This window comes from Rhea pennata, chromosome 2, assembly GCF_028389875.1.
Source record: "Rhea pennata isolate bPtePen1 chromosome 2, bPtePen1.pri, whole genome shotgun sequence".
Lineage (NCBI taxonomy): Eukaryota > Metazoa > Chordata > Aves > Rheiformes > Rheidae > Rhea > Rhea pennata.
In genome coordinates this window covers 39,323,805-39,338,380 of record NC_084664.1, presented here as the reverse complement: position 1 = coordinate 39,338,380, position 14,576 = coordinate 39,323,805, and the positions used below count along the sequence as shown (strand labels likewise).

Here is a 14,576-nt window from a genome sequence, read left to right as displayed (position 1 = left end):
TTCAGCTGCTGACTTGCCAGACAAGACCTTTTATTTTTAAAGTCTTTTTAGTTTATCTATTTATCCTTCTCTCTCTCAGTGCTTTCTGGCTTGATTTTATTAATTTCTTATCCATTTTTTTTTACTGGTGAGTTATGCTAATACCTTCCAAGAGTTAAATTCTGAGAGGGTAGTTTTTTATGTGACAAAAAAAGAAATCGCTTGCCTATAGCAGGATATTCCCAAATACATTGCCTATACACATTACTGATTTCTTTATTACTCCTGTACGGCTTTTCATTGCTACAGCACTCCCTTTTCCTCCCATGGAAAATGTATTTCAGTCTTTGGCATCAATCCTCCATCCTTCCTTGTGAATATGAAGGTGGGCAGGCACCATTTTTTTTCCCCCCCAATTAGCCTCCTTAACTCCAGTAGGAAGTTAGCACTCTTGGACTCCTTCTTCCTACATAAAACTTCAGAAAAAAATGTACTATTTATTACTCTCTATGGAATCTTAATTTTCTTCTTTTATTTAGGATTTTGTGCTATACAAGTGCTATTTTAATGCTTTACGTTTTTTTTTTTTTTTTTTTTTGCCAAATATTTTGTAGTGCTCCATCACTTCTCATTTTATTAAAGGACTCTCAAAAGATGTGTTGAAAATTATTTGCCTGTGAGCAAGGCAAAAATATTCCAATGTTACATCAAAAGCTTTGTGTTTTCTAGAACCAAGCTGAAGGTGACTTTGTCTGTACTTAAGCAGTCAAGCTGCCTGCTGAAGACTGCTGTTGGTAGTGACTTAATCTTGAACTGCGGGTAGGACTGGTGTAGTCCACACTCAGTGGTGGTTACAAACCATGTCAGCCATTGAAAGACTCCCACAGATTTCAGATACGTTCTGTCCGTAGCCCAGTCTCAAATCCAAATTACCATCTCCCCATTGACTTCCAGTTCCTTGTTTTACTGTCGTTAGTGTGATGTCTTCATGCATAACAAAAAAAAATCTCTGCTTCCAACTGGAGGCTATTTTAGGGATTCATTTGGGATTCATGTTGGCAATTTATTGCCTTTTACTGTATTTAAATCATCTCTGAGACCATTAGGTCTTTCTTTTCATGTTTGGTTATGTATTGAGCTTATTGCTCTGCTGGTAGCCTCTTGGTAGCATATCCATTCTAAAATTATCTTTTTAATTTGTTGCTCAGTGAAGTTTTTGAGAAAGAGGAATCTAAACATCTCTCTTGACTTCACTTTCTTTACTATAATACTTGAAATTAGAATGTTATCACTTGGAAAGATTAGGAGCTGCTTTCAAGTTGAGGGGGCATATGAACTTTTTGCCTTTTAAATTAATTTATTTGGGGGGAATTTTGGGCTCTTGAAAGTCAACAGAACTTTTGCCATTGATTTCCTTGTCCATTAATAAGTGAAATAATAATGTACAACCGTTGCATATCAGTAGCTTTACTGGTGATTATACCCTTCTGAGAATTTGGAAGGTTTGTCTACACTTCAGCTTACTCCGAACTTTACAACTCTGAATATTTGTTGCTAACATTGACTTTTTTTTTTAATGGTAAAACTTAATTAAGTGCTCCTGAGTTATAGTAGGAGTGATATGTGGCAGATTCCAAAAAATATTCTCATTTACAAAACCCTTCGCGATTCCACTTTCCAAAATTCATTTGCTGTTGGGTTAGTCTCGCCTTGGCTCAGACCCAGAGTAGATCAGCTAACCAGCTAGCATGGTCTGAAATCTGAGAGATTTCAAATTTGAACAGTCCTCAATGTCACAGATCTTTTAACAGTCCTTTCAGTGGAAAAACGTAAGTACTATTTGCATTAATTTCTAGTAGTGATGTAAATTCTACAGTGCTTAATGCAGTTTGTAGAGCTTATTTGTTTTTATATGTTTATTTATACTAATAACTCCATTGAGGTGGAAGCCAAGTAGTACTCAAATATTACTATCTTTGAATGTTTTATTTTCCACAGTAAATACATTGTTAATAATAAATACTATACCAACTATCAGAATACCATGTTGGGATTTGGTACCCTGCCATGCTGGACACTGCACAAGTGTATTAAGGAGATAACCCCAGAGTGTTTGCAGTGGGACAGCGTAATTAGCTAAAACGGTTGCCCCTTCCTAAAATAGCATGTTATGCTTGTTGTGTTTTTCCAACTTCGATTTTTACATTTTGCTAGAAACAGAGATCTTCGCTCTGTTCAACAAGCCAAAAACCCCGCAGAGATGCAGTCAGTATTACACGGTGACTATCCCGATGAAGATCTCCAGGAATGGGCAGACTATCAACAGCTTGGAAGCAAATTGGCTGGAGCACATGACAGATCACTTCAGGAAAGGGGGCTCGTTGGTAAACGCCATCTTCAGCCTTGGAATGGTAAATGGTATGGAAATTAGAGAAAGCATTATGCTGTGATTATTTTCCTTTCTCCTCTAATAGATGTCATTATCTTTGAAGAGAAGACATTCCGGAGGTGCTTTTAGTGGAGGCTTGGGGCAGATTTGTTTTAGATCAGCCCATTTCAGTGAAGTGGAATGAAAGCACAGGAAATATTTTGGCATTTGAATAAGGAAAGCTGAGCCCATGTATTGTATTTTATAAACATAATAGACATGATTCTGTAACTGCAGATATATACAGACTTAATAAACAGCACTAAGGAAAATGAATTAAAATAAGATTGTAACGCAGACAGCATAAATGGAAAGAGCTTTCCTCTTAGCTGTCTGGCCACACATTGTGTCTGGGTCTTTTTCTAGGTCAGTATAAGGTCCCTCCAGTTTCGTGTGTCCAAAATATGGTCAGCTACTACTGGTTCCTGCAGGGGCCCTTTTCACGTTGACAGCACAGAGTTTTACAAAGTTTAAAAAATTAACAAAATTACCATTCATCCTGGCTTGTGTGTATGAATGAGGGGTCAACATTGGTCTTACTTCAAGAATAGATTAAAGATAGATGTTTCCATGCTGTGAAAATGTAGCACTGAACCCAAGATTTGAATCCAGCTTAATAGTGTAGGCAGTCTGTACTACACTCCTGGCTACCTGGTGACTCTGAAGTCAAGCTTGCATCTTTGGTTGCATCAAAGGGTTTTGGTGCCTAATAGGGATCTGAGATGCATAACCAAGGACCCATGAGAGCAACCTAAGGGAAGGAAAGTATTTGAACATAAAAATGTTGGCATTATCGCTAGATTTTGGATATCCGTGTTACAAGTATACTTCATAGTTCAAATGCTTAGGGCTGAATCCTGGAAATTCTGTGACTCTTCTGCCAGATTTGGGGTTGTTTGGCATTCCTCAAAAGGGACGTGGCAGCCCACAGATGGAGCGCTGCCTCTGAGGTTTGTGGGTTTGAGCCACAAAAGCGTAGGAGAACTGCTTCCAGAGCATCTTCTGCCTTTTTTGCAGCTGGTCAGAATTCCCAGACCTGTGATAAAAAAACAGAAACATTAGTTTGTTCTGGTAAAATGCAACTGGGAAATTAACAGGCAGTCCTAATTTTTCATTTTTCAGCAAGTAGCAGAAAAGGAAGGTCTAAAGTTCAGTTGATGGAATGCTTTTGCACAGCTTCCTGGAAAGTCTTGTAATTGCTAGTTAACTTGCTTAAAAACAAATGGTCGTTTATTTTATGCGTATAAATTGCAGCTCATAGAGCCAAACCTAATTGGCTATATCAGGCTCAGTGTTTTCTTTAGTAAAAACTGCTTATCAGGGCACTCTAAAGTGCTTTAAACACAGCATTTTTCTGTTATTTAAACTTTTAAAGTTCATTTACATAACAGAAATCTGGGGGAAGTTCGTGCATTCGGATACCACAGTGAGGAGTGCCAGATAACTGCCCAGGCAGAGATAAAGTAAGGTTGAGCAATGACAGTAAAGTATCTGTGCAAATGGAGCAACAAATTTGTAATTTTTTTATAAATTTGTAATTTTTTTATAAATTGAGTTATATAAAAGTGGTCAGAGTCGGTTTTAAGTTAGATGAGAGACTGAAGATGGACTATTACAAACATCAACATTTTTATTAGTGTTTTACGGTTACAAGAACAACAATTTTCAAGGCAAGAGGTTCCAAGTTAAGATTTTAAAATGTGTAAATATCAGTTAGAACAATATGATAAATGCCATGAGTATGTCCATGCCTTTATAAGAACATTTGCTAAGAACATTTGTAAGCTGCTACCAGTTGCAGCTAAAGGTTTATGATTTAAATCCTAAAATTTTCCCATGCTGCAGAGGAATGATACAGCTTATTCAGTCAAATAGTGGTGTGAAGCAACCCAGCAGAAGGGGGAGGGAGGAAAGAGGCGGCTGAGGGCTTCTCATCTCTTTACTTTTTTCTGCTCTTTTATGCCAGCCTGTCCAGCTCTTCACTAGCTGGTCTCCTAATTCACTGATTAATCCTCCTTTAAATTAAGATAATATGAACATACTTTCTTTAATTGGTTATATTACATTTCTTTGTTCTGAGGGTTTTCCTCTTTTCTGGGTTTTTCTCTTTGCCTTAAAATATGAATTCATTATTTTGCATATTAGACTTAAAAGCAGAGTTATGTTCTTTTTTCCCCCCTGTCCTTGGACTGCCCAACAAAGTAAAGATTTGCAGATTGTCAGTTATCATAAATTCATTTTGTCCTTTTGCCAATACTTTTGCCTAAAAGAGTTTTAAAGTTCACTGATTACAATTTTCATACTGAATAATTAAGAAATATAACACAATTGCCAGTTACAATATGTAAACCATGCAGAGCTATGCCATATATTAAATATTTTCAGGTTTTGCTAATAATTTAGGAACAGCAGCTGGCTTAATCCTTGAATGTTCTTATGTTAGCAACTACAGTTATTTAAATTTTGAGCTTAGTCACTTAATGGTATTTCTCATCCAACTCAGGTCATTGCTGCCTCTGCCTATAATCCCAGATCTAAACTGACCCTCTATAATTCTCTACTGAAGTGATTGTGATAGTTCACCCATTCCCTCTCCCAGTGACAAATGGGGACTATAGTGATAAGATACAGACTGACGACACTGAAAATGGTGAGGATACAACTACAACAGGCAGCATCTGTTATTTCATGTAGCAGCAAGTCTCCCATTGGCAGTGTGAGAGCAGGTGAGGGTGCGAAGTGAGGGAGAATCAAGGTTAAGGTTATGTTTTGGTAATTCAACTGAGTTAAAAAAAAAAGTAATGGGACAAGAGGCAACAGGCATAAACTGAAACGTGGGAAGTTCCATCTGAATATAAGAGAAAACCTTTTTTACTGTGAGAGCAACAGAGCGCTGGGTTACCCAGAGGGGTGGTGGAATCTCCTTCCTTGGACATACTCAAAACGTGCCTGGACGCGATCCTGTCCAACGTGCTCTAGGTGACCCTTCTTGAGCAGGGCAGTGGGACCAGGTGACGTCCAGAGGTCCCTTCCAACCTCAGCTATTCTCCAATTCTGTGTAGTTACAAGTTCTGTTCATCTTTAGTTGTTTTGAACTACGGTTCTTTAAATACATGGCATGCCTGTATTTGTTTGCCATTTTGTCTGTGAATTTCTCAACTTTAAATCTTAGAAAAAGCTAGCAAACCAACCAGAAAACATTGATAGTATGTTAAAACAAAGCAAAGAAAACAAAATACGAGTTGCTTGGAATAGAAAAGTAGTCAGGTTTGTAGAGGTGCAGAATGGTTGTCCCTTTTGCATTTGTAATGCCTTTGACAGAGTGGAACCGGTGATGCATTTGGCCAATTATATTTACCTTACCCACTGAAGTGGCTGGGATTTTTGTCATCTATATAGAATTATTTTCTCTGTGTATACTGAAGGTGAAAAGATTCAGGGGAAGAGAAGTCTATAAATAGCAAGCAGAGGCCAACATTTGGATCACATATGACATAAACTAACTGATAGTTAGTTTTCCTCATTGAGAACAGTAGGTTACAGGTTAGCTTCCTAGGTGATGGATTTTCTGGTTCAGAGGCAACACTGGGAAAATTCTTGCCCACTAGTGGACCTGTCATGGTAAATCTTTTCCCATATACTTCTTGTAAATCAGAAGCAAGAACATTAAAATAGATTTTGTCAACAGAACTACATCAAATATTTATACAACCCAGTGAAAATAGCTTTTTGTTCTCAGTGGGGTACCTTAATAAAAAGTGCAGTGGTAATGGAACAGTTTCAGAGGAAGGAAGGTGACTTTAATCTTTATGTTCTGAACCTTTTCTTTAAGAAAGAAGTTATGTGTGTTCAAAAGCGTGGAGTGGGAAATGCCACAATGAAGTGAGCAAAGTCAAAATGTTTTATTTTATTGGCATGACTTACTGCCCTGTTCCAAATGGGCCAATATTTGGAATTACCAATGAACTTTTTAATTTAATACAGGCTAAATTCCAAGAGATCAAGCTTGTTAAACACAAGATTATGAAAAGAGGTTGAAGCCATATCAAAATCAGGGAATACCTTGCATGAGAAGGAAGGGTGACTGGAAAGACCAGCTTAATGTATCGCTATATAAAGCTTTGGGTGGCTGATTTGTAGATAGTTTGGGTGAGATTCAGCTGAATAAATGTAGGAATCAGCCTTGTGGATGTCTATATCTGAGTTGTCAACCAAAAGTGCCAGTATAATCAGTGGAGATCTATGCCTGAACCAGTGTAGTTCAATAGGATTTGCATTGTGATGCACCTCATCCTACTTAACAGAAATCAAAAAGAGATCAGATAGGTTGGGATGGATGATTTAGTGCCAGTAAACCTGAGCAGAGGCCCGCCAGGGCAGTCAAGGGCTGGAGCACCTGCCCAGTGAGAACAAGCTGAGGGAACTAGGCATGTTCAGCCTGGAGAAGAGATGGCTTCAGGAGGCACCTGAGAGCAGCCTACCCAGGTGTATGGTGAGTGGAAGAGAAAAGATGAGCATAATTGGAAAAAAGAGATTCTAGCTGGATACAAGAAGAAAAGTTTTTCCCATGAAAACCATTGAACATTGGAGGAGATTGTCCAGAGAGGTTGTGCGATCTCTATCCTTGGAGGTTTTCAAGACCCAGCTGGATAAAGCTTGAACAACCTGGTCTGCTCTTGTAGCTGACTTTACTTTGAGCAAGAGCTTGGACTAGCGACTTCTGGAGCGCCTTCCTACCTGAATTATGTCATGATTCTATGCAGCTGTGTTCCAAATGAAATAATGCTTATTTCTTTCCCTCTTGATTGTAAAGAGAGCCTTATATGACCAACTCTACTGTAGATACCTATATCATAGATATCTAAGGTTAGTTGAGATGAGTCCCAGCTCGCGGGTCAGCTCTAGAACGTATGATTGTAGGCTAAGTTGCTGCAGACTCCTGAGCATCTGTGAGATAAAAATATTGCAGGAGGACTGCATCTGTCCCAGTCTTTGTCCTTAAATTGCGGAGGATCATGCTTCAGCACCTCTGTTTAAGAGTTTCCTTGAAATTCCTGCTAATCCTGACACCATAGTGTACACTGTGTGTGCCTTTTCTCCAAAATCCAATACCCTAAGTCCCTTTTCTTCTTTCTCCTCTGCCGCAGTTATTCTCAGCATCCCAAATGCTTGACATGATTGGGGATGCATGCTCCATTTATTCTCTCCTTTACCTCCCCTTCTGAGCTAGTAGAGTGGTGGGTGAGCTTTAAAAGGAAAGATGTGCTGCCAAGATAGGAGAATTGGCAGACATATTCATGGCAAGAAAGTGTTAAATACTGTGGTGGGACAGGTAGAGAGGAGATGAGGGGGGAAATCGTAATGAGTGTCATCAACTAATTTCCTCTTAGGGAGTTTTTCGCAAGCATCGCTCTGTTGAACAGATACCAGCATGCATCATCAGCTGTCTTCCCATCATCAGCTTTCCCTTTCTAGTTTTCTGATTTTCCATAGGGATCTTTTCTGGCCAGAAGATAAATGAATCTTAGAATTGATTAGATGGAGCATTCAAGCAACGGTAGTCGTTGTACAAGGAAGTGCAGCCAAGTTTATCTGCTGCCTGTAAGTTCGCACCAACTCAATTATTAGTTTCTAAAACATTACATATGTGCCACGATGTTCAAATATGTGGAAGCTGTGAACTGTGTAGGGGGAATGCACAGCAGAATGAAGCATAAAGGATGATTTATGAGTGAGTGCAAACACACACATGCTGACTGTGTTTTGATCCCTTATTAAATAGCTGACAAATGAGTAGGTAGAACTCAAGCTGCAGCTGTGGCAAGAGTGTGATGTTGTATTTGATTAACAGAATTAACAATACATTAACAGAACGCCTACTCCGTATAAAATTTCTCTTAAAATATTTGAATGTCTGTGTGTAGTGGTGATCTATGGTTCTCTGCTTTTGGCCTTTTAGCTACTCTTCTGTGATCCCTGCTCTGGAAAAATTAAAGGGTTATTTTTATATTATTCATCCTAAAATAGATCTGAATAGGGGTTTGGATATTGGAATAAGATATTTTGCACAGAAGTTGAGTTTGTTCCAGGTTTTAAATCTGGGGCCTAACACAGTGCCATTTCTGAATGAAATACGATATAAATGTTGTACCCCATTTGCTCTGCTATAACCTGTAACCCAGCCGCTTAACTGTTCTTATTTATTATTTCACAACAAAAAATGTCTGTTCTCCTCATTGGGATGAAGAAATCTATCTAGATGACAAATGGGCAAAATACCTCCCTTTTTGCCTCTTACCCTTGTCTTCTTCCAGATACAGCTGCTGAAAGGAGTTACTGCTTTGTAATCCAGTTTATCCTCTTTGGAGCAATGTGTAATAACGGCAGACTGTAGTGATGAGGTTTCTTTGTCCCTCTTTAATCTGAACGGAGTTACAGGAAGTCTGTCTGGGGAGTCAGACATAATGAAAGTAGACAGTATATTTTTCTAGTTCTTTGAGTCTCCCAACCAAATCCCAAGGAAAGCTACCAGTAAGTGGTTTACAGTTTCTTTCCTCGCAACTGAGCTCAAAAATCTGTTTTGTTTTAGACATGAATATTTGCATCTGCCCCTTTAGAACTTAATGACTTGATTGAAATGGCACAAAAGAGAGTAGTTGACCATGTAAATAGAAGCAAGGGGATGTGCACATGCTTTATACCTGCAACAGTCTTGCTGCGTGCATTTGCAGAGAGAAGTCCTTGACTGTAGGAGTCTAGTTTGTTGTGGGCTTTGCATTTCCAGATAATAAATTGAATTTAAATCACATAGTAACATCAGAAGATGTTGACTGAGATTGTGTCTGCAGGAAGTAGGGAGCCACTTAATCCTCTCCACTGCCTCCTGTGTGAAAATTACTCGCAAGTTTGATATCTATTTTCCCTAGGAGGTAGTGATGCTTTCCTGCTATCATCTCTTGACCTCTTAACCTCCACCAAGAAAGTAGGAGGAAATAACTAAGCAGACTTGTCTAGAAGAATGAATCTATTTTGAGGAGAAAAAAGGGGAGACATGTGGAAGACAAAGCAGCTTTCTGGATGCTAGGGACCCCCGCAGAGTACTGTGAACTCAAAAAAATTGGGAAATCTGTCACCCTTTCTATGAGACATCAATGAAAAACCATGCTTGCGTCTAAAGTTCTGCTGCTGGCCGGTAAGAGAAAGCTTTGCAAAGTATACACCCTCTCCCATTACCTTGTCTGAGCTGAGCTGTGGGTACAAGTCTTGTTATAGAGTGGTTGTCAGAGAAATGCTATATGAGTATCTTGTACAACATACAGAATGATGTAGGTGAGGGAAAAAGCAAGGAAAATTCTTGATGCTTTGACATCAATAAATAAAATCGATGTACTATCTTAGATAAAAAAAACTTTATACCTCTATTTTTAATAATTTGCTTGTAACTTCTCTAATAGTAAAAAAACTGTAACATTTTTACAATAAATTTACAGAAGAAAGCATAATCTCAATTTTTCTTTTAAGGATTAGTAACTTTTGATTTTTTTCTTAGATGTACAGCTGGAGGAGGGGATAAAAGAGAATTTTGGTTAACTTGCAAAAAAAACCCAGTAAAATACAACATTAGGGGAATGAAGAAGATACTTATAATCAGTCATACAGGCTGAATGTGTTATTTAAACTAGAAGGATGGGCTAAACAAAATGATTTTTGAAAATGTGATTGGAGTTCTCTGTGTTCATAAAGAGTACAATATTGTGCTTTTACAATAGCTTTTAAAATATAAATCAGATGTTCATTAATTGAGATTTTATATATTGCACAGAAAGGTCAGTCAATTTTTTCAGTTATCCTGATTCTGTTCTGTCATGGAGCAGATAAATCTGAATACATGGGAGAGAGTTCTGGCACACAGGAGTGACTGCTGGTTATGGAGTATATGGTTAAGATCAAGGAGAACTTGCTGCTTGAGTAATTTCAACAGTGTATGTAGTCTGAATAAAGGCTGAACATGCTGGATATCCAACTGAGAGCAGAGAACCAGATGGTCAAAATGCCGTCATAAACTGATGAAATAGTAGTGGATGTCTCTTTTCTTTCACATTATTCAGGTAGGCCAGATCTTCCCTAGTCCATGTAGACCCTGTAATTTTAATGTCAGATCCATACATAGTGCTCTGACTCGTGTGAATGAATGGCTGTGGTCATTATCATGGGCATACCCTACAGAAACCCTTGAAAAGTTATTGCAATGTATTATATATGTGGTTTTTAGCCCACAAAGCAGCTGTATAACTTCAAGTACGTGGGCAGTACTGCTGAATTGAGGCCTAAATTAATTCTATCTGTACAAAGTGGAAGAGCTGTGCTTTTTGAGGACAAACTCTGGAATGACACAGTGGACAGAGGTAGTTGCTCCTTCTTAGTGGAACTAGTATCATCCATTTTATAGAATTAGACTGTCTATATGCTTTTCTGTCAATGTGCCTGGAAGAACTTGTTATTAATAAATTCAGATGTCTCACTACATAGGGTATCTTCCATAAAGCTTACAAATAACCCTATGTTTTCACAGATTCCTTACATGGAACAGTAGACGGAGTATTTCTCTTTGAAGATGTTGCTGTAGAAGACAATAAAACCGTGCAGGGCTATGACGCTATTGTTGTAGAACAGTGGACTGTACTGAAGGTATGTGTGCGTTTGTTCTTTTTTTTTTCTTTCTTTCTTTTAATAAATCCAAATCATCACGATACTGAGGCAAGATACTCCCTCTGTGCTTTATTTCACAGGTGGTTGTAGGCAGGGCATGTGAGTGTTGGTGGGAACAAAACTCGGGGCTGTCTGTCCTAAAAATATAAATGTCTGATAGAATAACTGCAAAGAGGATCTCCACTGGTTGTCAGGGCAACACAATCACACCAGTCACTCTAGTACCGCAGCTGTAAAGGGGAAGCCCTTTTAGGTAGACCTAGCTGCAGTAGGAATGCACAAATAATTGCATTTGCTTCTCCCTGACCTCCTTCATGCTGAAAGAAGAGGTATGTTCTGAATAGATCCCTGTATGTTAGATCAGTTTACATGGGTTTATACATTTGTAGAATAGTCAAGTGAATGTAAAGAGTGTAGAAAGAAACCATGCTGGCTTTTTTTACTGATATAAATGCACACTCAGATCAGTGGAAATACTGTTTAGATCAGATTCATCAGTACAAATTTGCAGCACATTTGACACATGGGTAGGTAATTAAAAAGTTGGGCTTATGATCGCAAGGAAAAAGAAGATACCATTACCTAATTTTTAAAAGTTCTTTTTGGTATATTGTTTGGCTACTCTGGTCTGCCAGAAATAAATGTTATGTATTTATAAAAGCAATGCCATATCTTCCAGCTTAGAATATATTGTAAATGATGTAAAATCTGAGGAAAAAATCAAGCCAGGCACACACATGCAGAGGAGTGTCTTGTAGCAGGGTCCTTTCAAGTGTTAAAGCCGTGGTAGGTAGAAGTATGAAATTTTGCCCTTCTAAGATCAAGTGCCTCTCTTTGGGGGACATGATGGATACATTTCCCACCAACCTGAAGGTGAAAGATGTGGAGAAGAAAAAGCCTGTGGAAGCACTGGGAAACCCTTTGCTGAGGCCCTTCTCGTCTAGAGAGAGAGAGGAGCTGAACGCCTCTGTGTTCTTTTTTTTTTTTTTTTTTTTTTCTCCTGAAATTTGAATAACTGGCTATTCATGCCTCTTGCTTTCTGAGGGATAGGTAGATGCCTAGGTAGATAAAGTCATCAGAGGGGTGAAAGACATGCTGGAACTTGAGGGAATCTGTAGTCACTTGCCCAGTGACTCCAGAAGACAAAGTAGCCTCTCTGTTGAAGTCCCTTGGGATTCACCTTTATTTACTATGAGCGTGGAATAATGAAGTGCCAGAGGAAGAAACTGTAAAGTGAGAGATATATAAAGGAGGAGACTGAGTTCAGTGATGACAGACAATGTCCTAAAGCCAGTAAGTGCTTTGTTTCTATGAAGGATTAATTCAAAGCATTATCACAGAGATACTTTTGGAGCACTGGAATGTCTCACTAATCTAGACTGGTTTTTTTCATATAGGCTCAGCTGTGATCTAGATTAACCTTTTTGAGTTGTCTGTCCTGTTTGTGTTTGTTTGTACCACGGTGGTGGAAGAAGCGCTGATGGACAGCATGAAATGAATTTGTGTAATGGATCCCTATTTTAAATTTGCATCAGGTTTGATTATCTGGATGAGCTGTAGTCTTGTTCAGATGTGGTCTGAGCTGAATGTGAATTTATTGTGCCGTTTCCCAATTGAGAAGAACGGACAAACAAATGAAAAGAAGCCCAGGCACAGCAAAAGAAAAGGGCCGGCGTATAGCATGTATTGGGGCCACTGAAAATAGGCTACGAGCAACCGAAGGTTTCTGAATGAAAAGGTGACGCTTTCCTGGTTAATCCTGGAGGCACAAGAGAGGGCTTGGCGCACCTCTGAGCAGAGAAGGTGCTGCGTTTTTAATTGCTAAGGCTAATAGAGAAAACACGCTGAACACCGGCGTGCACTGGGTCTGCGTGTAAAATGTCATTTTGTGGAGGATGCAAAGCTTGCAGCTGTCACAGCATGTGGTCCTGCCCGGCAGCCACAGGATGTAACAGCTCCCAGGAGCTTAACTCCTTCTTCTCAGGCAAAGTGGAGCTGTGGCATCCTCCGCAGATGACCGGAGGACTTCTAGTGACAAAATGCTGCTCTCGTCCCTATCACTTTAACTCTAAAAATGTCAGGGCACATTATTTCCACTACTGCCTGTGAGATCTAGCATTAAAACTTCTTTGATGGTGTTAATTCTGCTTGTGTAGGCAAATGGGGGTAGACAGCTCTGATTAATCAAAGCCTGCATGATTTCGCTCTCCCCAACTCTAGTCCATCACCCTCTCTTCCCCGTTACTCAAGACAAAATAGGTGATACTATCAATGAAGTTGAGTGCCTTAACATTTATTTTGAATTTCTGCATTGTTCTTACTCTGAAGTCTTGTTCATTCTGAGGATACTGTTCCTTAATTTACAAGTATTTTCTCATTGAACGTCTTTAGCTGGTGGTTCATTACTTTTCAGTTTTCTGCCATACTATGTCTTTGGTGTAGTGACATAAATTAAAATCTCAAATACATCCTAAAGTTGCTGTTTCCCTGGCAGAATGGGTCGGGGTCAGTATCAGCTGTAGACAGAGTAAACCTCTTAGAGCGCAACATATCAAAAGATTTAAAAAATGATCTCTGCTGAGCCTAGGTTGTGAGTTATCTTAATGTAAGCCTTTAAAAAAAAATTGCTGGAAATGAGGGTTTGTCTGTAAATCTGATTTAGATCATATGTCAATTAAGCTACATTGTATTGTCCCCGGCCATAGAAGAGAGACACGACCAGCTCAGCAAAGGAGCTGATGGTGATGAGCACAAAATGCGATTCTGTGAGCGACCCTCTGTATCACCCAAAGGACGTCTCTTGTCTGGGCATAATATTTGATGTTTTGCCCCTTGTTGTTTTTTAAGAAAAGCTGAAAAAACCTACAGGAGGCTGTTATCTAAACAGGCTTTTATAATGCTGATTTCTTTCTTTTATAATAGATAAGAAAACAGTATATAGACATATATGTTTATCTAGTGAACTGAGTAGTATGCGCTACATAGGATTAAAATGCACTGGCTATTCTTTCTTTGATTTTGCTGATAAATTTAGTAATAAAGTGCAGCAATATGATTTTGGAACTTTTCTGATACTTCCTTGTGGAGCTGGGAGCGTTGATAGCCTAACAAAGCAACTATTTCTTCCATGTGAGCAAAGGGCACTGGAACTAAGCAGCCAGAAAAGCACAGGATTTGAAACAATCTGAGTGAAAAAAAAAATCACTTCTTTTCTGTCACGGTTTGCTTAGGCTTCTGACAGGATCATAGATAAGAATTTGTTCTCCATTCACCCATAAAACCTTTCAGGAAGAAAATGAGCATATCAGATCTGAACTTTCCATTTAAGAACAAGCTGAGAAAAAGCACCTCAAGCTCCTCAAGTTGGAGAGACCCCAAAAGGGCACACATCCCATTTTTTTTCCCCTGCAGGGCTGGCTTGGGATGGGGGCGCGGGAAGCAGGCGCTGGCAGCCCCACAC

The 14,576-nt window shown here is 39.0% G+C and overlaps 1 protein-coding gene across 2 annotated transcripts in view; it reads left to right on the top strand.

Moving 5' to 3' along the window:
* Positions 1 to 14,576, top strand: part of RFTN1 (raftlin, lipid raft linker 1) — a 96,401-nt gene that overhangs the window by 69,241 nt on the left and 12,584 nt on the right. For both annotated transcript variants that reach the window (XM_062569292.1, XM_062569291.1), the window contains exons 6-7: positions 2,194 to 2,397; positions 10,980 to 11,095. In XM_062569292.1, coding sequence (XP_062425276.1) covers positions 2,194 to 2,397; positions 10,980 to 11,095 — 320 coding nt within the window. The remainder of the gene's footprint in view (positions 1 to 2,193; positions 2,398 to 10,979; positions 11,096 to 14,576) is intronic.